At 43.4% G+C, this 25,670-nt stretch overlaps 2 protein-coding genes across 3 annotated transcripts in view; one reads left to right on the top strand and one right to left on the bottom strand.

Annotated features, from left to right (window-relative positions):
- The window catches only part of nfatc1 (nuclear factor of activated T cells 1), a 36,837-nt gene extending 22,843 nt beyond the window's left edge, over positions 1-13,994 (top strand). Inside the window, exons 8-10 of one of the 2 annotated variants that reach the window (XM_070985435.1) lie at positions 1,845-1,977; positions 4,555-5,178; positions 13,417-13,994. In XM_070985435.1, the coding sequence (XP_070841536.1) occupies positions 1,845-1,977; positions 4,555-5,178; positions 13,417-13,472 (813 nt within the window). In that variant the 3' untranslated portion in view covers positions 13,473-13,994. Of the gene's footprint in view, positions 1-1,844; positions 1,978-4,554; positions 5,179-10,629; positions 10,731-13,416 lie in introns of those variants that run through there. The other variant, XM_070985434.1, reaches the window with a different exon arrangement.
- Positions 13,995-18,918: 4,924 nt separating this feature from the next.
- Positions 18,919-24,312, bottom strand: slc52a3-2a (solute carrier family 52 member 3-2a). Its single transcript, XM_070985258.1, has 4 exons — positions 24,242-24,312; positions 21,247-22,276; positions 20,299-20,422; positions 18,919-20,167 (listed from the first exon to the last, which is right to left on the bottom strand). Exons 2-4 carry the CDS (start codon positions 22,257-22,259, stop codon positions 19,958-19,960), a joined length of 1,347 nt encoding a protein of 448 aa, XP_070841359.1. The 5' UTR covers positions 22,260-22,276; positions 24,242-24,312; the 3' UTR covers positions 18,919-19,957.
- Positions 24,313-25,670: the final 1,358 nt, after the last annotated feature.

The following is a 25,670-nucleotide window of genomic DNA, read 5'->3' as shown; positions in this document are numbered from 1 at the left end:
TCTGGGAGATAGACGAGGGGATTAGAGGGTGTCTATATGTGAGGCGCTGCACCTGCTCCCAGTGTCTTCCTATTGCAAAACATACACACTTTCGCTCTCTTTCACACACACACACACACACACATTGACTGCTGGGACACATCTGTCTGCTTGAATAGACAAAGGGCCTCCCCGCCTCCCTCCCCTCTCAGCCCAGTCTGCTTGGAGTGGTCCCATTTTAAACACTGACGCTGCCTTGGCCAGGTTTAACCTCTGCTGTTCCACCACAACGCAGACCAAACCACAGACAGAATACCTCAGCGCTGCCGTCACCTGCACACGCTGACCTTCCGCGCAGATGAGGGAGATGAGGGATGATTCCGCTTTAATTTCACAAACTATTTACAATTAGATACATCAGACTGCTCATATAAACTTAGACAAATGCTCCTGAAAGGCTCATCCGAGCAGTCCAAAAATGCTCCTTCATGCTCAATTTGTCACATCTTTCCTCCTCCCGTCCACACGAGAGAAATTAGTTTTGTCAGGTAAAAACATGTCAACGCTAGTTTTTCCTGCTTTCTGCACAAATTGAAGGTCTCGTTCGGTCCTCGGCGGGTTGTTTTCACAACACGGCGCATGTGCACGTAAAGCTTTCAGAAAAGTAAGAGGATGATGTCACTCGTGTATGTTTTGGATGAAAAATCGAGCCTGTTTCTTATCAGCGTGTGTGAATTGACAAGCAGCGACACCAGTGAAACGCTGCAAATGTTCCTGTGCGCAGTTCAAATTGTGAAGCATTTCCAAAATTTTTAGCAGCTAATTCTCTGAAGGACAGATGGACGGCAGTGAATACAAGTCGAAAAGCCTCATCTGGCTTCACTTGTCTTTACGACTGTAGTGATTTAATATAACGGGTGTCAGCTCTCACCTGCGCATGTCAGGGCCAGCCGTCCTCCGAAGCACTGTTTGGTAGACAGATGACTTCCTGCGTGGCTACTGAGCAGCACCTCTGTTCACACACACATGCACAGAAACACACACACACACACACACACACACACACACACACACACACACACACACACACACACACACACACACACACACACACACACACACACACACACACAGGGCTTGTATGGCCAAAGGCTGAACTCGTGAACGTTGTCGCTCCTGGCCGTCACTCTCTTCTCAGACAGCAGGAAGCTCTGCTGGGGAAATAAACTATCCGGACAATCCCGAGTTCAATTTATTCACATTCAGCTGAGTTATTCACTGTGCAAACAACCACGGCTCTCTGTAACCTCACTTCAGGGTCTCTTTGTGGCTCCCTCGTTTGGATTACAACCAGAGTTTCAGATATTATCCGCCGCCCAGAAAAACACACACAACTCCAGGCTATGGATTCAAAGGGAGGACGACTAAGTGAACACAAGAACGGGACAAAGAAACAAAAACAAACGGCAACAATATCTTCAACCGCAAAAATCTCAAGGGTTAGTGCGCATATGTGGCAAACATTCATTCATCAGTACAAGCGATGAATAAAAAACACTCAAAGCTCAGTTTCCCCCTTTTTTTGCTCATATTCTGCTCTCAGTGTGGCATCTTTATGAATGAAAGTGCCTTTTCATTCCAAAGTGATTGACAAAAATCACCTTTTTTGTATTTAATACAAGATAAAATAACACTTCATTGATCGTCGAGAGGCAAACTACAGCAGCACCAGAGACAGACCGGGTAAAAAAAACGGAGCGCAGAGTTCAACATAACGTTCATGCACCATGAATCAAATGAGGAAGCTTCACACAGCACAAACTACATGAATGCACGACTTCACTTCATGTTTGTCTTCGTTGCAGACTTCAATCCTCGTTGAGATCCCTCCCTATCGCAACCAAAGAATCTCCGCTCCGGTCCACGTCAACTTCTACGTCTGCAACGGCAAGAGGAAAAGAAGCCAGTACCAGCGCTTCACCTACGTCCCCGCCAGCGGTAAAGCTCTGCTCCTCATGCACATTCACATCCTTATGGATGGAGTAAGCAATGATGCGTTTAGTGATGTAGTTACGGTGCTGAAGCGTGATGCTGCTTTTCTGCTCAAGCAGCTCTTTGATGATGTGATAAATGAAATTTAGGATGCAGATAAGCTGAGAATAGTTTTTAGATGTTTGTCAAAGGAGGTGCCGGCCAATCACTGCAGTGAGTCACACTGCAGACACTCTCAAAAACAAGAAAAAAGCCAATAAAATGGCAAAAAATAAGCTAAATTATCTGTGAACAGAGCAGGAAAATCACCAAGATTTTTAAAACATGTAAAAATATCTTAAAAGTAGCTTTGTCAACGTCGATCAAACATGTTTAGACTTCTGGAAATTCCTGTTTCAAGCAGATACAGCTCTAAATTCAGATAATTAAGGACAGATTAAAGCTTAAAACAAGAGCTGCCTGGTGAGAAGATCAATCCTGTCAGACACCAAACAAGCAGCACACACTGCCTTGAGTTCAGATACTTCATCTCAGATATTTTGCTTTTTGCAGTGATGATTAAGAGCCTCTTTCAGCGGAGTTTGGTGTCTGGCTGACATTTGGTGAAAAACCTGTCACCAGAGTGCTTCATAGACATTCAAATATCACAGAAATGCATCTCCAAAATAGCAAAATGCCTCCTTATTAAGCCCTCAGCACATCCTTGCTTATTCCGCCTTTCTTCTGCTCTCCTGTCATCACCGCAGCGCTTCCCCGTCCTGCGTCTGCTCGCTGTCTTTCACATCCCAGACTAATTAGAAACATTTTTGCCAGCATCTTACATCTGAAGACGAGAACAAACAGTTTGTTTTCCCCCTTGTCTGGCGGTTTGCTAGGGAGGAACAAAGCAAACCCTGTTATTCCTTCATTGTAAAAAAAAATCTATAAAATCTGTTCTTTTCCATACCTGTAGCTGCATGAACCCTGCGGTGACTGGACACACAAGGGTGGGGAAGGGGGCATGGGAAAAGCATGTTATTTGAATAGAGAAGCTATTGCCAAGCTAAATATAAACACTGACCCACCAACTGAAATGTAAAAACCGCTGCTAATTGCACTCCGGGCTTGGAGCGCAAAGCCAGTGGGTGGTTCAAAGCTGCGATTCAAGCGGACTGGCCCAGCCCTGAACGTGGGCGACGGAGTGCCCCGCCGTGAAAGTGGAGCATTGTCCTCGGGACGCAGAGAGCGCGAGCGAGGGAGGGGAGAGTCTGGGGGACAGCTCGTCTGGTCAGTGTCTCCTGAGGTCTGTGGAGCCGGGGTGGACAGTATGTCCTGCATGTCTGCAAGAAAGTCTCAAAGAAATGGGGAATTCTTCCGCGATGAGACTCAGTTTTTTGCAGCAGGTGTTCGCTCAGCTCCTACACAAACAGATTTATTTTTGGGGCCTACAGTACACGCTCCGGAAACCCAGGGCCACGCTCTGTTTTGTGGCAACACAAACACTGGCACCTCTTCTGCTGCTTTCTGTGCATCTTATCCTCCGCAGGCAGACAGACGCACTTCCTCCGAACGGGCCCAAAATAGGGGCGCGTGTGCTATTTTAGTGCCGCGGTTGGCGTAACCATCTCATCGCAGTTCCTCTTTTACAGTTGTTGACAGTGGAGGCTTCAGTGAGGCATGACGCGTCCTAGTTTCACTCTTTTCAGTCTAATTGGCCCTTTATTTAGCCTGCCAGACTAAAAATATCTTTTTCAAGAGGTTTCTAAGCAAGCGAAATCATGAAAAGCGAACAGTAAAATACAAGAATGCCAATCGCAGGAGGGAGAAGAGAAGTGGTTTCCTGCTTCAGCTGCGATTTCAAGCTTCACGTTTTAATCTGAAACAGCCTCAGTACAAAGAAGGAATAGATCCAGTTTGGTGATGCAGTGGTGGAGCTCAGGGCCAGAGCCGTGCTGTCGTTCGCTTGTAACTGGACCCAATCGCTTGTTATATAAGATTGATGTCGTGTCAGGAGCTGCAGCAGATTGACGGCCCACATTTCAGAACCCGGTGTCCAACATGTTTTTGCGCTGGAATCCGGACGGGTGGCCAAGACGCCGGCGACTGAGAACAAGTCCTGCCTCATTTGAACTCAGCATCGGTTCTCTCTAGTGCAACAACCACAATTCTCAAACCCCCCGAAGCCTCCATTTTGTCTTTTTCAGCTTTCACGTTCACTTAAATTTCTTGTCTTTGTCTCAATGAGCGAGCGGTGATTTATTTTAAATTGCTGAACCCTGCTGAGCACGGAGCTGCTGTTACAGCAACATATTTCATATCGCACATTTAGTGGATATTAGCACCAGAGCAGGGTCCAAAGAAAATAGGCATTTTATTATCGAGCAGCTGGATGTTTCTCGTGTTGATGAGTCATCCCTTTTTTCCTGCTTTTTTGTGAATATTTTCGGTGGGGTGGGAGAGCTCGGGCCCAGACACAGAGTCTCATTGATGAGAGTGTTTGTTTGGCAGCGGGTATCCTAGCCACAAACCCACTCACTCACACACACTTTCAGGACGGTTGGAATGTGTGTTTGCTCATTTAGCTTCTCCTTCTTCTTCTCTCAGTTCCAACAATAAAGACGGAGCCACATGACGACTACGACGCCCCTCTGGTGTGCAGCCAGCACGGCCCCGGCCTGTCCTTGCACCCAAAGCCGTACTTCCCCCCTCAGGTCATGACCCCGATGATGACCTCTGACCTCAGGCCGTGCGTGGTGGGCGGGCCTTACTCTGTCAGCCAGCAAAGATTGGCAGCCAAGCCCTCCTCGCTGCCCTCCCCGTCCTCTCCGAGCACCAGCCCCAAACTGCACGACCTGTCGCCGTCGCCCTTCTCCAAGTGCCTCCCTGCCGGCCCAGCTGTCCAACACCCGGGCCAGCAGTCCCCCATCCCGCACGTCTCCATCATCCAGGAGACGCCCGGGCGCTTCCAGCCTGGCCTCTATGCGCCCAGCAGCTCCTCCTCCTCCCCGACCTCGCAGCCCTCCACCCCGACTGACGCCCCCTTCTCTCCAAGCCACTGCATGACACCAGCGCCGCCGGTCAGCGGCAGCGCCAGCCCGGGAGCTCAGCAGCACCCCAAGGCGCCAGAGAGGGGGCGTGCCTCCCTTCAGGAGGACGGCAGCCCCCCGACGCTTGCTGTCAGCATCAAACAAGAACCACAGGAGCTGGACCAGATGTACCTTGATGATGGTGAGGGAAAAGTTTTATTATTATACCAAATGATGCTTTCTAATCCAGCGCATGGAAAAAATTATAAAGCGAGCAACCCGCCCAACCCCCTAATTAACTAAACAAAAAGGTTTTTATGGTCCTCCAACATATAATGACCATAATATATCTGCAGGTGCAGATAGGATTTCAGATCAATATCGTGTGAGTCACCGATCACTTCGCCAGCAGCTGAATGTCTTGGCCTTTCGAAGTCCGTTTGTCTTGGATCTCCTCAGTGGTTGTCATTTAAAGGAACAGTTCAACATTTTGGGAAAAGACTTATTTGCTTTCTTGTGGATAGAAGAGAACCTCGATACCACTTTCAAGCCTGTACAGTAAATATAAAGCTACCGCAAGCAGCCGATTAGCTTAGCTTAGCTTAGCTTAGCTTAGCATAAAGACTGGAAACAAGGGGAAACAGCTAGCCTGGCTCTGACTAAAGGTTAAAAAAAAATCGGCCTACCAGCACCTCTAAAGCTCATTCATTACCACATTACACCTCGTTTATTCAAGTCTTACTAAACCAAAGTATAGAAGTGATGGAGGGTCGTATGCCGGACAATTTCTTCCAACTTCCAATCAGCAAAAAACCAACAAGCATTTTTCCCAAATGTTATTCTCAGCGCAGGACAAGCAAGCATTGCAACATTTTACATGGAAAGGATGAAAAGTAAACATGTTTTCAAGCTAAAAATTCCCAAGTTATTCCGCCTCTTCAGGAAGCATTGGGTAGCATGCTGACCGCTGTAGGAGGAGTAGACTGAGGAGTGGTGACTTCACCAAAAGCTGTTGCAAGCCTTACTGTACTTGATTAGCAGCTGCTAAAAGACCTGCATTTTTTAATATGTCAGCTTTCTTCATCGTCTGACTTCTGAGGTAATTAGATCAAAGAAGCCCAGTGGTCTAGTATTTGATATATATGGCTTTAAGCGCTGAACGAGACAAGCCCGCCTGAAGCTCGCTGATATAATAAATACAGTTTTTGTGACCCACTTTATTTATCTCGGCGAGAGCAGGGTTTAGGAGCACAAACTTCATGATCTCACTGCTCTGGCCCTCTGCGCTCACCGCTGAGGTTCAGGAGGCCGTGCGCTCTCGGCTGCGGTGATTGGAAATAAATTGGATAAATGGGCTTCCTCGAGGCAAAAAGAAACTGGCTGTGCGCTTGCCCTGCAGAGGATGGAGAAACACTAAGCAGCAGCTATCAGCGGACAGAGCAGCGGGCTTTGATCCCTCACCAGAGCGCCGGCTGAACGGTCTGGCCCAGCTTCCTGGCGGTGGCGGCTGAAACGCTGCTGCAGACTGGAGGACTCAGACTGCTCCCATGCCACTTCCTCCGAGCAGTCTGGGTAAATACATTAACACTTGTTAACCCTGTCTGCGGGGATACTTGGCTGGCTGGAGCTAAAGACTTGATTTGTAATTACGCTCTCTCTGGTGCCACCGCTGCTCGTGTCTCCTGAGGATTTCTAGTTTCAAACCAGGTATAGTTAAAGTTTTTAAATAAAATCAAAGTTTCAGCATAACTGTAGTGGATGTTTCTGAGGAGCCGGGAATCCAATTACACTTGTTTTCACTGGCAAATTGAAGGAAATTTTACTAAGCATTCCAAAGTTAATGTGGCTTCTCACTTCATTAAAACCTTTGGCAGAGTTTGATACGACTTCTCGCTTTATGGCCACGCTCAGGTGTGGTGTTACTGTAATTTCATGTCAGCCGCGCTCGTTAAAACTCAAACTACGACATCTGAGCCTTTCAGGGAGCTGAGACACCGACTGTCTCTGCGAGCATTCAGGATCCTGAGTGTGTTTCATCTGTGCATTATGGCCAGAAGTCAAGATTACTCATTATTTATTTAATGTAGAGCAGTTTGATTTAATTTCAGAACAATTTAACACAAGTGATTTAAGTGAATAGTTCAAACACATGAATCTTTGACCACTTTTCCTGTTGAACAGCCACAGTACACTTCACTTCTACACAAAAGTAACACAGTCAGGTGTTTTTGATCCCCCAGCCGAGCTTTGTTGTTGCCTTCGTGTCTGCAATCAGAGCTGATATCTTTTCCCTGTTTGTTCAGTCCTCTCGTATTCATCAGGATCCCCCTGTTAGACTTTTTTTTTGTTTGCACCGTCCCCCGAGAGGTCACAAACATGTCTGCTCATGGAAAGTCTGAATCATGCTGTCTGGCCCCGAGCCGGGGCTATAGGCTGCAGGGTGCGCAGTCTGAACTCCGGCGCTGTGAGGCCGAGGGAGATGGAGGCCGGCCACGCTGCCATAAAACTTGCTGACTGAGAGGTTTGCATGCTTCCCTTTGGCTCGGTGAGAGTCTGGAAGAAGCGGCCAAAGCCATACGTTATGCTGCACAGTAGTGTGCCGAAGACCTTTGTCAGCGGTGAGGTAACATGAGTAAAACGTGCATTTTGAAGTCAGATCTGAGCCAAATAGCATTACGAAATGCTTTTTTATGGCGTGTTGTGGCCTTGTTAGATGTCAGAACAGCACAATTGATGACCAGAGACTTTTGATGATCATAGGAAAAGTATTTGAGAGTGAACTTGTGACTAATATCTGACTGAAGACTGTCTGATTTTAAACGTAAACTCAAGTGCTCCTTCATATCACTTGCAGCCACAGCTTGCAGAAAGAAGCAATATTTAACATTAGTTTATATGGAGCATTATCACCCCGACTTTTTCATTAATTTACACTTTGCACAGTACATTTGGAGGAAACGTATCACTGCTTTATCGCATATCCATCAACATCCACATCTGCTGTGTGTTACATGTTGCCAGTTACGGTTACTGATGCATTTCTAAATGCACACAGTGGCCAGAGAAGAGAAAAAAGTGATGTAATGCAATGCAGCAGCCCTGTAATTAAAAACACGCTTGCTTAAAAAGTTTGTGTGAAAACCGCTTTCCTTCACTTTCCTCCTTCAGGTGTTGGCGTGCTGACTTTGTGGTGGTCTTGCAGACGACTGAATTAAAAGTAATGTAGTGTTTCTAATATTCTGTCCACCTGATTATATATATGGAGGAGCATAAGTATTAGAAACGCTTTACAGTATAATGAAATCCAATACAACGACCAGTTTAACTTCATCAAACTGCAGATAAACAGTGCAACAGACGTAATGTATGTGCACAGGGTGTCCAGCTGGAGCTAATTTGCATTTAAATTCATGTTAAAGCAACTGACAAACAAATGGATATCTAAGATAAAACAACAGAGCAGATAAAAGAGTGTGTGTGCATGTATATCCAGGTGCATAGAGAGTGTGTATGTGAACATGTGAGAACGTCTTCTGCACAGAGGTTTCCATTTTTCTGGTCCTGTGTCTGAGAGAACAATGGCACTGTGTGCTGCTTCGCTGACGTCTTCTCTCTGTCTATTATTTTATTTTCTTGAGGCCTACAAACTGCTTTTGTCCAGACATTTACTTTTTAAATAATACCTGGGGTCAAACAGAAATTGGCAGAATCTGTGCTGAACTACAGAGCAGCTCTGTGGGACCAACAGTAACCCAGTAGGAGCCTCATCATGTGGGCCAAGAACATCTCGTGGCTTGTGGCCTGGGCTTGACGTGGCAGTAAACGGGGGTGGGATTTGTGGTGATTTCTGCCCCCCTCCCATCTTTTTTCTCTCATTGTCTCAGCTCTGGTCCCTCAGCTAATTCATTTGAATATCTGGCCGGCTGATCGGTTCCACTGTAGCTTTGTGTTATTACAGGCCGGATCGCGTTGACGCGTTTCAGCCCTTAATGAGGCAAACAGTGCTGTCCTGCTAATTGTTTGGGAGTTCCTCGCTCGTTGGGGGGTTTCCTGGTCGGAGAGCTGGGCTCTATCAGTCAGCTCCAGCTGCTGTGGACCTCCATGGGACAGGAAAGCAGTTCCTGGATTACTTCATATCAAACCCCACCTTCCTCGCTCTTGAATAACCAAAGCGTTTGAGATAAATTAACTGACTAACATTGCAGTGCCTTGTGTTACATTAACAGCAGTGCAGTGAGGTTAATCAGAGAGGTTTGTCTGTTTTATGTCACTGTATTACACGCATGATTAATACGGAGTAATCCTGTTATATGATTGACCGTGAAGGATGTACATACAGTGTACTGCATATTCAGAGTTTTTCCACTCAGCCTATGTTGCTTCAGTTAATTCTTGACTTTGGAACCAGCAGTTGAGAAACCACAAGGTCCATGTGGTGAAGCTTTCAGTCCTATCACATGATCTTCCTCAGCAGATGGGATGGGAGATGTTCAAATTTCAACTTTTCAAAGACTTTTCGTCCACATTGACTTAAAAGCTGAAGTCCATTCTTGACATTGAAAACAGCAGCTGAGGAAACAGTCTCACCACAAGGTCCATTTAGTCGCTGTTCTGGAGCTTTTGATCAGAATCAGGATCAGACTTGGCTTCATGGGCCAAGTGTGTGTGCACCGACAAGGAATTCGACTCCAGTTTGAAAAAAAAAAACCCCCTGAACAATAAGTCGTGCAAAAATATGAAATAAACAGTTTAGATGTAGAATGATGTTGCAATAAACAGTATATACAGCGAGGTTTAAAATGTGCAGGTATTTATTTTGATCATATCAGTAATGAACTTCAGTTTCTGAGCCAATGGACAATCTCATCACAGCTGGGCAAACTCCACCTGCTGATGAAGACCACGTCATATGACGGAAACCTCCAGAGCAGCTACTAAATGGACCTCGAGGCTTTCTCAACTGTGTTTAGTACTTTTCCTTCAAATCAGTATTTATTTATTTTGCAAAAATATTGATCCCTGCCATGCCTGAACATCCTTAGTGTCATTTATAATGTAAAAAAATGTCTTTTATTTTCTCAAATTTCAGTTCAGTTTTCCTGAATGAGACCAGAGAGCGCAGAGCCTTTCACCGTCTGCTGATGTTAGCTCATCGAAATCGAAGTGGCCAGAGAGCACATGACACAGATGTCACACTGGTGCTGGGCCCTATTTTTAGGACTTTGTTGTAAACACACTTAGAGATCAATAGATTGACTTTTTTTTTTTTTTTCAATTAGATCCTCCACATCAAATGTGACGGCACAATGAAAAGTGGGCCATGGCAACCGACACATAAACAGTGAATGTTGTGGCCTCCGTGGGGCAAAAGATAAAGTTTCGCAGCCTGGCCTTTTTTGTTTTATATCATAATAAACTACTGAATTATGTCTGTTAACCTTTTCATCATCAGGTGAAAGCTATTCCACCACATATGGCGCATGATGGCGCGTAAAGAAAAATGTCTGAACGCCATCATTCACCTGCAATTTTGATAGTTTGACGCGATGTGGAGGTCTGACGGTGTCCTGATGTCGGCGTCTGGGCTCGATGTGTCGGTGCAGTAACTTCCCCTTGAGGTTTGAACTCAAAGATTATATCCTTCCACCTCCAGATGCGCAGAAGGTCAAAGCCAGATCAAATAGAAGAGAGGAGGTCAGTCAGTTCAGTCTGGGCCGGGAAGAGCACACATGGCAGCGGAACGACACGCTGTAGGAGGGTGGAGATGAGGTTTGAGTGTTTATTTCTTCTGGTTCAGCTATGTCTTTTGGTAATATTGGTCATATTCTCATATTCACATGGCTGGTGGCAGCATGCTGTCATGATGATGAGCTATGTCAGAAAGCATCTTGCATTACCGTACACACAGAAAAATAGGCCATTGTAATCGACTGGTAGCGTAACAGAGTTACTGCTGATCCGGATGAGAGTGAAGCTGAAGTCTGGGCAGTTTAGGTTTAATTCATTCTCTCTATGAATATTGAACAGATGGGTCTACCCATTTATCCACGGTGTATTACACAGCTAAAATTAAGGTCAAAAACAGTGGCCTAGCTTGTATTAACCCATTAAAATGGCAAGTTTTGGGGTTCTTTTTTCTACTTTCTTTCATTAAGTGAGCGACATCATCAGGGTTATTTGCTCAGAAAGCTCCATCCAGGACCACAGAGGCCTTTATACAACTGTTTTCACAGGCTGAGACGTCCTCACGACGAGTAAACTGAGCTTCATGTGTAAAATTGGTGCTTCGTCCCTTTAAGAATAAACTCTTGCACGCAGGCGATGAGCTTGTCCTTTTTCGGCCCTCTGCTAAATCAAGAGGAAGTGATTTAGAGCACCTGAATGTCTCGACGAGTACCTTCCACGTTGCCAGGTTCCTCTCCGAGCCGAGCTGCCTCGACTCTCACCCCGTCCTCATCGCGGTTTAATAGCTTCAGTGTGTCTCTGTGTTCCTGTGACACGCTCCTGTGAGAGCGCTGCCGTTCTGCAGTTATCAAACCTCTCATGAGATCTTCCCGTTCCTTTATTAATCCCAGTCAATCAGCGAGCCAAGCACATTAACCTCACGTCTAGACGAGAGCAACGTATCGCTCTGTGCTCTGTAATTGTAAACAGACTCAGTCAGAATTTAGGGTTTTACTACTTTGAGGTGATTATGACACATTTATATGCTGTATTTTTTTATTTTTATCATGGCCGCCATCTGCTTCCAAACAGCTGAAGATTGTTCTTTGTGCAGAGCTGTTGCGAGGCACGTTACATCCCGTCATCTCTCTCGTGATAGGAAGTGAGTGGTAGTTCTGGTAGGAAGCGGCTGTGCCGGTGCCGGGTCACCGAGGGAGGGGCTACTCTGCTGCCTTGTGATGAAAATAAATGTTCTTTTATAAAAAAAACAATAACAATAATTCCATTGTGTGGAGGGGAATCTCAGGTTTCCAGGCTGCTTTTCCAGCGTCCAGTCAGTCAAAGGGAATTCCTCCCCCGGCCTGCTGGCTCAGGTTCTCGGGGGCCGGCTCCAAGGGTGTTCCCCTTCCCCTCGCACATTTTTCATCCTTGTGAGAGCTCAGAGTGGGGCCTGATCCTGAACCCGGAGGCTGATTGAAAAAGCGAGAAGCTGATTAGAGAGAGAAGAACTGTGGAGACGACAAATGAGCTCGCAGATAAGAGCCGTAAACGCTGATGAAAAATGAACTCATCTAAATCCCCTGTAAGCGAGGGGAAAGAATGAGTGATTTGTCCTTTCCTCTGTTATCGGCACATCGATATCTGCATGTTTTCCTGCTTTAGCTTCAGTTAGCCGGCTGCGTTGCTCCAGGATCATCCCCCCGTCGTCAGCCAAAGTACACAGCTGATAAAAACAGACAAACAAGTGCACCTGGATCCTTCAGAGACAGCAGGAGGTTGCATCATCTCTCTTGATAAAAAAAAAAAAGGTCTGGGGATCTCAGATATAGAGTGATTCTATTAGGTTGACTCAGAGGAAATAACAGGTGCTGCAGAGCTCAGTGAATTGTATTCACAGTGGCTGGAAATGGCACCTTAAAGCTGCACTAATAGCTATCCTTATGCTAACATCTGAACTCTGCAGTTCCTCCCAGCTCTACGGAGCATTTTAGCATCTTGCATCTTCAATCATTTCCTGTTTTGGTTCACTCTCACCACGTTCATCCACAGCATTCAGGAAGCTATTTTCAGCCAAAAGATTCCACTAAATGCTGCCTGCCCACCGCCAAATGGTTAGCAGACACGCTTAGCGGCTAGCAGGTGAACACAGTGGAGCATTTAGCAACTAAAGAGCCAGAAGTTTCCCTCAGGAGGCCAAAACAGAGCTAAAAGAAGAGTGAATATTGGGCTTCAGGTGCTAATTCTGCTCTACATTTCTGCTACATGTGTAGATTAGCATCCATTTGCTAACGTTTTAGCCAAATCGGCTTTGCAGGGTTTGGTCGGTGTTGTGTTTACAGCTTGTTTCTCTGCCGAAATATCAACACGTGCAAGTTTAAGCTATTTTTAAAGGCCCTGAAAACTTGTTTTCTTAAAACACATTAAATATTCACATATAAAATGTTGAACTTCTGCAGGACCGTGCGGGTGTGGTCATCAGATTTTGATTCAAATGGTTCTCAATTCTGATTGGTGTAAGAAAATGTGACATCACAGGAGTCCCGCCCTCGTCCAACCTGTGAGAAAAATGGCAAAAACACAGAAATCTGTTATGTGATGCACCTGAAACAGTTCAGCATCAGCAGAAAATGTCAGATCACGAGCAAGAAGCTAATCGAGAAAACTGGTTTTCAGGGTCTTTAAAGAAACCATATGTAACATCACACTGTACATGCACACACTCAGCATGGTGGTCGTCTGACACTCTGACCGTCCTCTCCTCTCCTTTCCTTTGCAGTCAATGAGATCATCAGGAACGACCTGTCAAGCATCTCCGTCCACAGCCATGCGTAGTTTCCCGTCGACACCAAAACTGACACAGGAAACCAAAAGAAAGGGAAACACCGAACAGAATTTGACTTTATGCTTTCCATGCTCGGACTACAGCATGCAGGAAGCAGGAAAAGGAAGTGCAAGGAGAACAAATTTAAATTTATTGTCCAGATGACCAGGGTCCAACGTGTGCCTTGTCTTTTCATATATAATGCCTTTACACAGAAATTATCCAAGAAAGACATCACATGACTGACTTTTTTGAGACATGTAAATTGAGTTTGTAGCAACCAAACCTGCCACCACCAACTCCCACGACTAAGTATGCTTTTAGAGGACCAAAAATCGTTTTTTATGTCTTTTTTGCTGCAGTTTGTAAATGATTCAGTGCCTATGAGTTATGTCATTTGTATATACAGTATCTGCAGCGCTTCAGTTTGCATATCTGGCTTTACAGAGAGACCGTTTAGATGAGAAGTGCCTTTTTGACTGGAAGCAGAAAAATGTGGCTTCACACGTTCAAAATTCAACATTCAAAGCATGAAAATGTAGCTTTTGCTGAATAATGTGGCCACAAGTGGCTAATATGAGAAAATGTTGAATGTTAAAGACAGTGTAGCACAAATAGAGAAATGCCATAAAGTCAGCAAACTGGCTGAGCAGCGTCCATTATAACCATCAAAAGTTTACCAACATCACTGGTCATACCTGAGCAGGTACGGCTGAAGCAACGAAAGTGTGTTGAATCGATCAGGAGTGTTTTTGAAAGTCTCACTTTAGATCATATTTGGTTAGCGTTTGTATGGGCATTTGTTCAGACAAATAAAGATTAATCAAATTGAATGCATCCACCACCACCAATAAGCATTAACGTAGTTATTCCATTAAGACAATCGTCAGCTGAAGTCATGCAACAATGGCGAAACCTTCCAGATAAATCACCCAAGCCTCAGATGTCTTCAAGCGCTCTCTGCCACAGAATAGTCGTTTTTGAACTGAAAACGCTAAAGACTTGAAAGTAACTTTGGGGTGAACCGTTGGCTTCAGGTTTGAGTTGTATCGAAGGAGAAATCATCTCAGTTTTGACAAAGCTTGACTTTTATTATTCCCTGGAAGCTATGCAACATGCAGGCAGCATTAGTCTCCCAAAGAATGTAAACATTCGCCGTTGTAGCTGAGAGTCTGACAGGTAACGACGGTGAACAGCAATACAAATATACAACTTCTTTAACGTTTTTGTATTTTCATATTTATTCTCGTAGCATGTGCTCTGTTTACTCATGTTTATCATACAGCTTCTTTTTACACGCTTACCTACATACTGTGGTTTATCTGCTAGCTTGTTTGCGCTCTTATAGCCAAGCTGAGCGGGCTTACACACACTTGTTCCCAGTTTTATGTGTATTTATGAGTCTTAATCCTTGTAACTGAAAGGCATGACACAAGCCATACTGAAATGTTTACTGAGGAGGTTATTGTTAGTCCACGACTCATATTTCTGCTTTATGACCTATGTTGTGCATTTGTCAATAAATAAGCCTTCATCTCTTCCATCTGAATGATCTGTGTCTCATGGGACATGAAATCAGTCCATCCATCAGTTGCGTGATTTTACTGTTAATACCAGTAGTTTTGCATCTTATGATGTCATATACAAGTGAGTTGGCTGATTGATCTTCTTATCCTGCATAAATAAATGGAAACCAAAAGCCAGAATGAGGTAGTACTGCAGTAAAAATACATCAAAACATATAAAACAGGCTTTTGAAAGTGTTCACCAAAGCGGTTTGTGGGCTTTTTTCTTAAGAGAAATCTGGATTACAGACAATTCTGCTGTTTACTAACATGATGTTATGGGATATTTTCAGTGTTGGTGCAGCTTAAACTTTAATTTAAGTCGACTGAATGCTTTTGTTAGTTATTCACACGCTGAGACAGATGTCAAATAGAGCTTTGGATTTTGTATACAAGTGTGCTCGATGTTTAAGTCCACCCTTCAGAATTCAACGCTTGTTGCACAATATCATGTAAGAAAAGAAAGACATGAGGAAACAGTGTGCAGAGAGCAGCAGGAATCTCTAAATAAAACAGTGATCACCAAAATGTACATGTGGTGCAAACACACTAAGCAACCAAACAACAGCAAAAAGACAAGCAGTACTCCAAAATGTAATGTCACCATGAGAAAAACTCCTGTGCTTTTTGCATGCGTGTGTTTCTGCCGTGGCTGTGAAGCAGAAATCAACCTCACTTCCATTAAAAGCACAAACAGCTTCTTCCCTGCATCCACAGGGGTCACGCTCTCACACTGTCGGTCCACATCAGTGTTTCATTACAGCTAAAAACCTCACACATCTTCATGATCGATAACTGCATCAGAAGCAGAACATCTGGTGCTTCACGGCCCTTTTTTCGGGTTATGTAATGTTGCTCCTGCAGGCGGCTCTGCGGGGTTTGTTCGCTGTGTTGCACTGACACCGTGTGGTCTGCGTGATTTCTGCCGGATTTCACACACGAATGCGTGAATCTCAGCAGCGAACAGTTCAGATTGCTGGTGTCTGTTCTTTCTTGTGTGTCACAGCCTCACCTTCACTGACGTTTCCTGTCATGAAAATCAGGACTGACAGTTTGTTGCTTTTGCTTGGCTGCCTCACGCCTGTCCTACGTCTTTTAGGAAAATCAGGTGTTATTTTTATTCAATCAGTGGATTATTCTGCTGGTCATTCTTTGATAACACCTGGTCTGAATACTCCTGGTAAGTGCTGACTTCATGACTGTTAAATTCTGTATGATTGTAGCCATAATTGACCTGATTTAGACAGAACTGATGAAGATGGTTAATATCAAGTTCTTTGTTTATTATATCTGCTATTATGTCATTATGTAAATTTATTTTTCGAAATTAAATAATAAATAAAAATAAAGTATGAAGTTATAAGATATCAAGTCATAAAAAATAAAAACAGGAATCTGCTGATTCAGTGATGCTAACTTGGCTTTTTCAACTCAAAATAAATTGTTTTAAACAATTTTTCTTAATTTTAATGCAGTGATCTGCCTTAATCTGTATATGTCTGTGATACTAATACATAGATTTGCCTTTAAAGAACATTATTTGCAATGGTTTAAAGGTTAAATTGAATTGCACAGGTGTGTTTTTATTACATTCTGGAGTAGAAGGAGTCAAATTGCATAAAATACACCGCAGTAATAAAAGAGGTCAAACAGCTGCAGGCATGAAGGAATCAGACAATGCTGATGAATGTTAATTATGTAAAATCTGATAATATCCATTCTTCAATCTCCATCAGCAGCTTCCCTCTGATGGTTTGTCTCTTCCAGCTCAGTCTGGAATAAGATGGAGAATTCATTCAGCAACGTCTCTCTCAACTCCAGCGAACCAAAGCGCTGTGGGTTTGGACAGCTCTACTTCACGGTTCTCTCGCTGATGGATGTCATTCCTCTGGTCCTGGGACAACCTGTGATCATCAGATTTTTGTCGATCACCTTCGCATCCAAGAAGGCGACAGATATCCTGAATTTTAACTTGGCTCTCTTCCACAACTTGCAGTACTTGATTTCCCTCGTGCATTTGAGCGTGCTATTTTTGCAGCAAAAGGTTCAGACGGCTATACTCACGTTTTTGCTCGTGTACGCACAAACTGGAGGGCCGATGAGCTTGTCTTTTATCTGCATGGAGAGATACGTTGCCGTGATTCACCCCACATCATATCCTCTGCTGAAGAAATACAGGTTCAGGGAGGTTTGTGTTGCCTCAGTGTGGCTGCTCTCTGTGCCCCTTGCTTTGATGAATTTGGTTACAACGGCTCTCTCCCCTCTCAAAAAGGCAGTGGCAAAAATCATCCCATGCTGCATGTTGGTGGCCATGACTGCAATGATGGTGCGGTCCAGCATCACCGTTGCTTTGGCGCTGAGGAGGTCCAGCCCAGGGAGAGACGAGATGCATCCTGTCAAGAGGAGAGCCTTTAAAACCGTCTGTGCCACCTCAGCCACGGTTTTCATTTTCTACATTCCGGTTTTGTCACTGCAAATGTTGAAGTTTGTGAATGAAAATAAGTTTGACTGTCTAGTTCCGCCTCTGTGTATACTGCTGATGTCTGTTGCAAGTGTTGTGCATCCACTGTTATACCTCTCCACCCATGGGAAGTTGTTTACCTGCATAAAGTGAGAGAGAAAGATTTGATTTTCTCAGCGGAGTTAATCTAATTTACCTGCATGCAAACTTACATAAAATCATTGCTAAGAAACAACAATCATGTTAGATGGTAGAAATCTAGTAATCTAAACTTTAGTTATCTGGAGAAATGCGAGGTGGAGATTTAGCCATAAAAATTCTCTGATGGAGAAATTATCTCATTGTTTGCGGGAAATCTTAAAATGAGGAGTCGTGGTACCTTCATGACCGAATTATTCATCAGACTGGTTTCTGTCTCTTCTGTCAATGCCAGAATGGAAATTAGTATGGAAAATAGGCCAATGCATGATACGATCATATGATAACATGAAAATACTATGTAAATTTTTTTATTTTTATTTTCGTGTGTGTATTGTCATGTCTGCCTGTGGTGATGGAAATACTGAAATAATGTTTTCTTTGTGTGATTCGATGGTTTGATGGTTTCAGGCTGAGCTGCAAACATGACACCAGACTCTGTCCTCAGGTTTAATATTCACCATGTGGCCATAACTATGTGGACGCCCCTGTCTTCATACTTTTGTGTATACCATTAATCATGAGGAGGCCTTTGATGTTTGGGTTCTTTCTGTACAATTAAGGAAAATCTTGTTGTCACAGCACCCAATTACATCTTTAGACAATAGTTTGCTTCTAAATACGTGGCAACAGCTTGATGACGGCCCTCCTGTGTTTAAATATGATGTCCTGTGACAAAGCCAGGCCCAGACATGCTGTCACCCAACATCGTATCATTAGTGCTCTTGTGGCTGAATTTAATGAATCCCTGCAGCCAAGAGGAGCGGAGGCTGTTATGGCAGCAGAATAATGCCCAAGGTTTTAGAGTGACATGCTCAACAGTTACATGTGGGTGTAATATTTGAGCGTCCACATACTTTTGTCCCTCTGTTCAGCTTAGTGGTGTCACCAACTATCAAGGAGCAAACCAAAAATGTTGTCCTGATTTAACAAAGCTAATTGTAGAGTGAGGCAATTGTCGAAGAAGAAGAAGAAGAAAACACCTGCATGGGTCGACTAAACGTTTGTAGAGGCTTTAAAAAGCATCTATTTCAATATATGGACATGTGTATCTGCTGTGTAGTCCCCCCAAAATGTCACTTTGAATTTAATTTATTTTTTAATAGCTTTAATTTTTATCAAATTATTTATGGATGATGTTACATTCAGAAAAATCAGTCAAATGTATGTTGCCTGCTTGTCCAGTTTGTGTCCAGTCAGGTCTGCATATGAAGACAACAGGAGCATTATGTTCCTTTAGTCACGCTGGGATTATACCTTTATCACGTAATGTCACATCATACAGCAAACAACATGATGAAAGGACATGTACATAAAGAAACAACCATGTGATTGCAGGATTGTTATTTTACAAATCATTTATTTCAACACAACTTATACACGACATTTGCACTGCGACTGTCTCTTGCTGGCTGCACTCACTGCTCTGTTTATGCTCTCACATACTAATGCATATTATACTGCTGTCTACACTGACCTATGTATATACACCATATTCATATCCAGCAGTTTTTTCCGTATACTATATCTATTTTTGCTCATTATTAAACCTGCACTGTATGCACTCATACCCGCAAGTGCCTAATGTAATTGCTGCATGTGCTGTATGTAGAGTACGTCTGTTCACTGCTGCTCACACTGTTAATACTGTTCATATTATATTTGTTATTTATATTTCTCTATACATATGTACATCCCTCTGCACTTTCCTGCAGTTTGCACTTCTCTTTAGATGTTCAATCACTTTTCATTGTCACACTACTTGAACATGCAATAACAACAAAAGCTGAATCTAATATTTTTGTTCACTTTTATACATTTTCCTCTTGCATTTTTATTTTCATAAGCTGGTGATGTTGTTAGTGCTTGCCTTGTCTATTTGCCAGTTCAGCTAACTTTTGTTCCCTGCTGAAGCTAAAAAACGGTGTAACATAAAGGCGATGAGTTGTTTTATGCCTGATAATATATGCATATATATTAATATATAGCATGCACATGCTGCTGTCAGGGTGGATTTAAAGGACCCAAGACTGAGTCATCTGTCGACAGCATTCACAGTTTTTATCCTGTGTGAAGCAGCATGGCCAGGAGGGTTACATTATAACTAGCTTGTCTGTTGTATTTAATATCTTTGTGGTTTGCTTTTCATGTAACAAGTGGAAATTATATAAATAAATCAAGATAGAAAATAAGAATTAATATCTTCCTGCTCCTGAAACCTATCAGGCCTTTGCTGTATCTGCACCCAGTCTCGTCGGGGTGAGCTCTTCATTCAGGGACATTTTGTGTTGCAGGGGTCCCCTGATGAAAAGTAGCTGTACACACTGACCAGTGGAAACATGGTCACAGCTCCCAGCAGGGAGCCCAGCTGCACTACGGCTCCACACCACACGAGTGCGCTGTGGCCCTCGTCACGCAGGATCACCCCGATGATCACCTTCACATAGGACAGAGAGAGAATGAAGAGGATCCAGGCCAACACCTGCGGAGCAGAGGGAGGTGAGCTTGAAACTTGCTATTTATTTCTATGTTGGACGCCTGTGTACTGTTTCAGTATGTTCATTCATGTTTACACTATCGGAGGATAATTTGAGTGAATGGAGCCCGACTCACAATGATGACTCCACCTGAGGTTTCATTCACCAGCAGCGGACATGGACTCATTGCTGCTATGCCCATTATATAAGCTCCAATCCCACTGCCTGTCAGTGTCAGAGCTCCCATCAGCAGCAGAGATCTGTGAAATGACAGCATGCTTTTAAAACAGTGGCTGTTTCAGGGTTTGACAGGATTCATTCATGTTTGCATTCAAAGATCAAACCAGAGAGCAAAATTAAAAGTCATCCATCAGCCAACTGATACCTGAAAAAGACCATCTTTAAGATACCTTCGTCTTACTTCAGTTAAATCAACACTTGTGGACAGCTGGGGTGTCGAGCTATTGATCCTATTGAGTTATTTCTTAAGCAGCAGGAGCTTAGCTAGTTCCAGCTTTTCCATTGTTAGGATTTGCTGCTTTTGTTTGCCTCATAGCCTTAAATGTAAACTGAATGACTTCAGGTTTTAGACTGTTGGTTGCACAAATGAGTGATGTGAATAAATCTAGAAATAAAGCAGGTTAATTGATAGTAGACAGTTGCTGCAGGCCTGCTTGTGTGTTCGGAGAATGATGCTCCAACCAGTTTTCACTTCACTCTGATGAGCACATTCTTGTCATTCAGGTTTATATAGATAAAAAAAATTACAGCTGCAATACAAATGCATGAGTTTGGCCTATTCATAAAGATGGGGGGTTGCACTCGACACAGTTAAATAAGTTCACTCAGTCATCTGTCTTACACAGAAAACATTCCAGGCCTTCGTCAGTGTGGACAAACAGACCCTCTTTTCTTTACACATGGACGTTGATATTAAGGATGACGCAGCAGCTGGTCAGAGTGCAGAGTTTGGTCTGCAGAAATAAAACTAACTTTGCTGTGAATGTATATCTAACTGTGAGCCCTGTACTGCGTCTCGTCTTGAACCGCTGTCAGAACATATCGTAACACTCCGCACACTGACCTTATAGGGAAGAACATGGCGATGAAGCAGGCCAGAGGGTTTGACACGGCAGCCAGGGCGGCTGACAGGTGATAGGCGTTGTTCCCGTACGGCATGCATGAGTAGGACTGCACCGAGGGAAGCACCACGTTGCTCAGAGCGTTCACCCAGGCCAGGATCACAAAGATATAGAACACCTGCATCCAGCTGTAAGAGCCAGTGCCAAAGCTGCTTCTGCGCTTCTGGCTCGTGCGTCTGAAGGGATCCATCATTGGCCTCTCCTCGACACACTTCCTTTTTGTCTGAGATTTCTCCTTCACCCCGTTGGTGTATCGACCATCGGTGCGTTCCTTGGCCACAGATGGGTGGTAGTTCAGCAGCAGGAACGCCACCAGACACACCACCATCATGGCACTGAGGAAGAAGAAAAACACCTCAGCTGAGAAGTTGGCTGGCTGATACTGGGCCTGGAGGTCAAAGGTCACAGAGCTGTTGGTGGAGTTCAGTGTGTGATTCAGAGAGTGGGTGTTGTTTATGCAGCGGACCATCCCAACACCCTGGATCAGAGCCACTAGAGCAGGCAGCAGGCCGCTCACACCCTCCCCAATGTAGTAGGTAGTCAGGTACTGAGGCTTGAGACGCATCATGAAAGGCAGGAAGGTGACGGAGGAGGTGCAGTCGACAACAGAGAGGAAGAAAGTTAAGACGAGGAGGGCTACACTGCGAGGAACACCGGCTACAACAACGGTCTCCTTCCAGAAGAAACCCAGCAGGAAGCTCGCCATGGTACCCAGGCTGATGATCACATATATGACAGCCGTCTCATTGAGGGCGCCAGGCCGGAAGCGATGCATCAGGGTGACGAAGAGAGGCCCAACGTTGGCCATCTGGATGAGCACGGAGAGGTAAGAGGGCAGGTACCAGCCCTCTGGGATCCGGGGGACAATCAGGGGCAGCTCCACCCACAGGCCGTTGATGGAGACCCAGGAGCCCGTCCCGAGCAGACATGCCAACAAGTGGGTGAGAAGGGACATGCTGGAGGTGTTTTTCTCTAGAAATGGACGAAAAGGGGTCTGTGAACGTCATGACACCAAACATCAGCGGGCAAGTATGATTCCAAACCTGCTCATCAGCTGAACTCTGACCTTTGAGTCACTCCTGATTTTGAAACCCGCTGTTGTCATTTTTAGATATGTTAGCATGCCGGTGTTAGCATTTAGCTTAAAATGACTGACTGCTATGACTTTGGATGGTTGTGGACTCTTAGTCTTGTCAACAATCTAACAGACTTTTTTAAAAGCTAAACAATGAAATTAAGGTGTCATTTCAGGCATAGTGGCTGCAGACAATAGATGCATGCTGTTTAAAGGGACAGTTCCCCCAAAATAAGATAAATATTATTATTTATTATTCCATGAATACTGTTTCAGTAAAATTTTATGCATTTAGGAGCTACTGGCCATTGCTCAATGGAGCTCAATCTGGTAGACTATGGACCTCAAATTGCTAAGAAAAAACAACAACATACAATTAACTGTGAAAATCCCTAGAGGGAAGAAAACTGGCTGCATTGTTCATTGTTTACTGGAGTAATGTACGTCATGTAACGTTTCTGGAAAAAAAAACCTATATTTCATCACAAATGTAAGACAATAAAGCCTGTGTTCAGTTTGGTTAATTCAGATGAGATTTTAGTTACAGCAGCTCAACTGAACATGTAGGAGGTGAAATTTGTCAACAGGCAAGTGTAAAAGATTTCTAAAAATAAATGAATAACGAATGAATTTCAAGGAAAAACCAAACTGCCTTTGAATTAGTATCAGAGTAGTATGAATCAGATGAGTATGTCAGGCGACACAGTTCTTTCAGGGTAAGATTTCTGCATTAAAACACCACAAAGTAAAAGCATGTAGGCTCAATTTTGTTGCCAATATCTTCAAATCTCAAATTATACCAAATTAGTCTAGGGTTAGGAAAAATATCATTCCTGATTAATGCAAAAGCTGAGGGGCCTAAAACCTGGTCCACACAAAGCTAACCATAAAACTTAAGAGGTAAGACATGGTTTTAGGTGAAGGTTAGGGTTAATATTGGGTTATAGTTAAGAGTCAGGGTTAGGCATGTAGTGGGCATAGTAAAATGTGTTTGTTTGGCTGTTTCCTTTATTACTGAGGAGATAAGATGACAAGAATCCTCTAGTTAACTGCATCATTGCAGCAGCAAAGAATGAGAAATAATTACTATGAGTGACTGAGTCACTACGAGTAACTAGTTGAAAAAAGGACTTACAAAACAGGTGAACTCACCATCTCAGATTAATGTGTGACCATGAGGAAGAACCCCTGTGCCAACACTCGCTAAAGGTGCAGTGACATGTATGACTTATTCATACATGTGGTTAATGTTTGCTGTTTTCCTGAAGTCTTGTTAGCTCCGAAATTTCTTCCAGATTTTCCGTCATGTGAGCCGAGACATGTGAAATGGTAAGAGTGTTGCATGCAGCTGCAAGTGCCAGACTTCATCCAGGGCAGTTATTTTCATTTGATCGCAGGGAGGGTGGGAGTTAAACCCGCTTAAAACACCAAGCATACAGCAAAGGAAACACGACCACCTACTGCACTGTTAACCATTACATAAAACATCTGACCGGCACATTGTTTATTGGCAAAAGAAACAGCATGCAGTCTTTAATCTTTAGAAAATAATTCATGCAGAGAGACCTCAACACAATTTTAACTAAAAAAAAAAAAAAAAAAATCTGTTTATCTATATCTGATTATCTGTTAAATATGGAAGCACTTTTTTCTCCTTAAAAAGCTGAGTTACAGTTAAATCACTGGCTGAGAGTGAGAATTAATGAACATTAGAGGATTAATTAGACATTCTAAATAACAAGACATTTTCTTCAGCAGCTCTGGACATAATACATGAAAACTAACTTTTTTCGCCATTGTACACAAATTTCAAGCGTATTAAAATGAAATGGATGACTGTCGGCATCCCTGCAGATACTCACATGCTGTTTGCTGGAGAGTTTGGAGATTTCTGGAGAGAACAAGAAAGCCAAAGTCCTGTGTGGCGAACTGTGTGTGTGTGCACACGTCAAGGGATTAAACCCTCCTTGGGGTGAGTGGGTGTGAGATCATGTAGCCAACCATGACACGTTTAGTTAACTGATCACTGGCTCAACCTTAAATACCTTCACTGTCAGGATGATCAATAAGCATCACATGTCGTGATCTGCAGCCCCATCACCGCCATCGCTTTGCCTGAGGCCTTTTCTGAATGAGTGAGACACATTCAGACAGAATTCATGAATTCTGCATAAGGGGATCATGGGATCAAAAGTAAGCCATTTAGCTTGGCATAAAGGCTGGAAACAATGGGAAGCTGCACATATGGATTTCATATAAATGCAACAAATGAGATACAATGTGTCGATTGGTGAGTTGAAGAGGTGCTGGCAGTTGGATTTAGTTACCTTCAGACAGAGCCAGCTTAGCTGTTACCCCTCGCTCCTGGTCCTTATGCTAAGCTAAGCTAATTGTTGCTAGCTCTAGCTTCATATTTAGCGTACAGACATGTGTGGTATCAAACTTCTCATCTAACTTGGCAAGAAAATTAAGTGTTTCCCCAAAATGTTGAACTATTCCTTTAATATCAGTCTTGTATTCTAATTCAAAGACTTTCTGTATATTTCAATACTTCTTGATTTTCCACGCTCATTAACGGACGCTGGTCAAAGATTGTTCAGCAGATCAGGTAACTAAATATCTGATGATCAGTGATGACTGAAGCAACAGTGTTCTTATACTGAGTATCCCTAATACCACATGAACCCATGAAGTGTCAGTACCAACTAGAAGTAAACATAAAATACTGTTCTGTAGCAATAATTCTTTTATCTGATGTGTTATCTGTTGTTGTAGCTCAGTTAATTTGCCACTGTACCTTAACACAAGAGCTAATATCAGTGTTTATCCCATAGGATTTATAAATCATGCAGAGGAAAGCCAAAATATCTCCAACATTAATATTTTATAACAAAGAAAAAACTTCAGGACTTTTTCAACAAATCTTTATTGAAGTCATTTCAGAATTGCATTTATCAACCGTTTGATTTCATGAATGCACGACAGTCAGTTTAAAAACAAAAAAAAAGTCAACAAAAATGTTTAGTTACGAAAAAAAGGAAAAACCGTTCCAATGTTAATTAGTCCATTTAAAACCAGTACAGAGTTTAACAGATTAATTTAAAAAGCAGGATTACCACCATGAAGTAAAGGCAACGTTAACCGACACTTCTGCTCTGTAAACTTCTTTAGAGTTTAATTGTACTGTAGCAGCATGGTTAATAATGTTACCTGACAAGGTTATAGTGCACATCACAGATATTCATCGTTATTCCTGCAAAGACTGAGATGACACAATCCCTTGTTTACCAA

Source organism: Chaetodon trifascialis, chromosome 17 (genome assembly GCF_039877785.1).
Source record: "Chaetodon trifascialis isolate fChaTrf1 chromosome 17, fChaTrf1.hap1, whole genome shotgun sequence".
NCBI lineage: Eukaryota > Metazoa > Chordata > Actinopteri > Chaetodontiformes > Chaetodontidae > Chaetodon > Chaetodon trifascialis.
This window is presented reverse-complemented; position numbering and strand designations above follow the sequence as displayed.

Excerpts from the sequence above, each read along its gene's own strand:
- slc52a3-2a (XM_070985258.1), bottom strand. The coding sequence starts at position 22,259 with ATGTCCCTTCTCACCCACTTGTTGGCATGTCTGCTCGGGACGGGCTCC. Across the intron at positions 20,423-21,246 it reads GCCATGTTCTTCCCTATAAG|ATCTCTGCTGCTGATGGGAG; the intron begins GTCAGTGTGCGG and ends GTCATTTCACAG. Across the intron at positions 20,168-20,298 it reads CCTCAGGTGGAGTCATCATT|GTGTTGGCCTGGATCCTCTT; the intron begins GTGAGTCGGGCT and ends TCTGCTCCGCAG.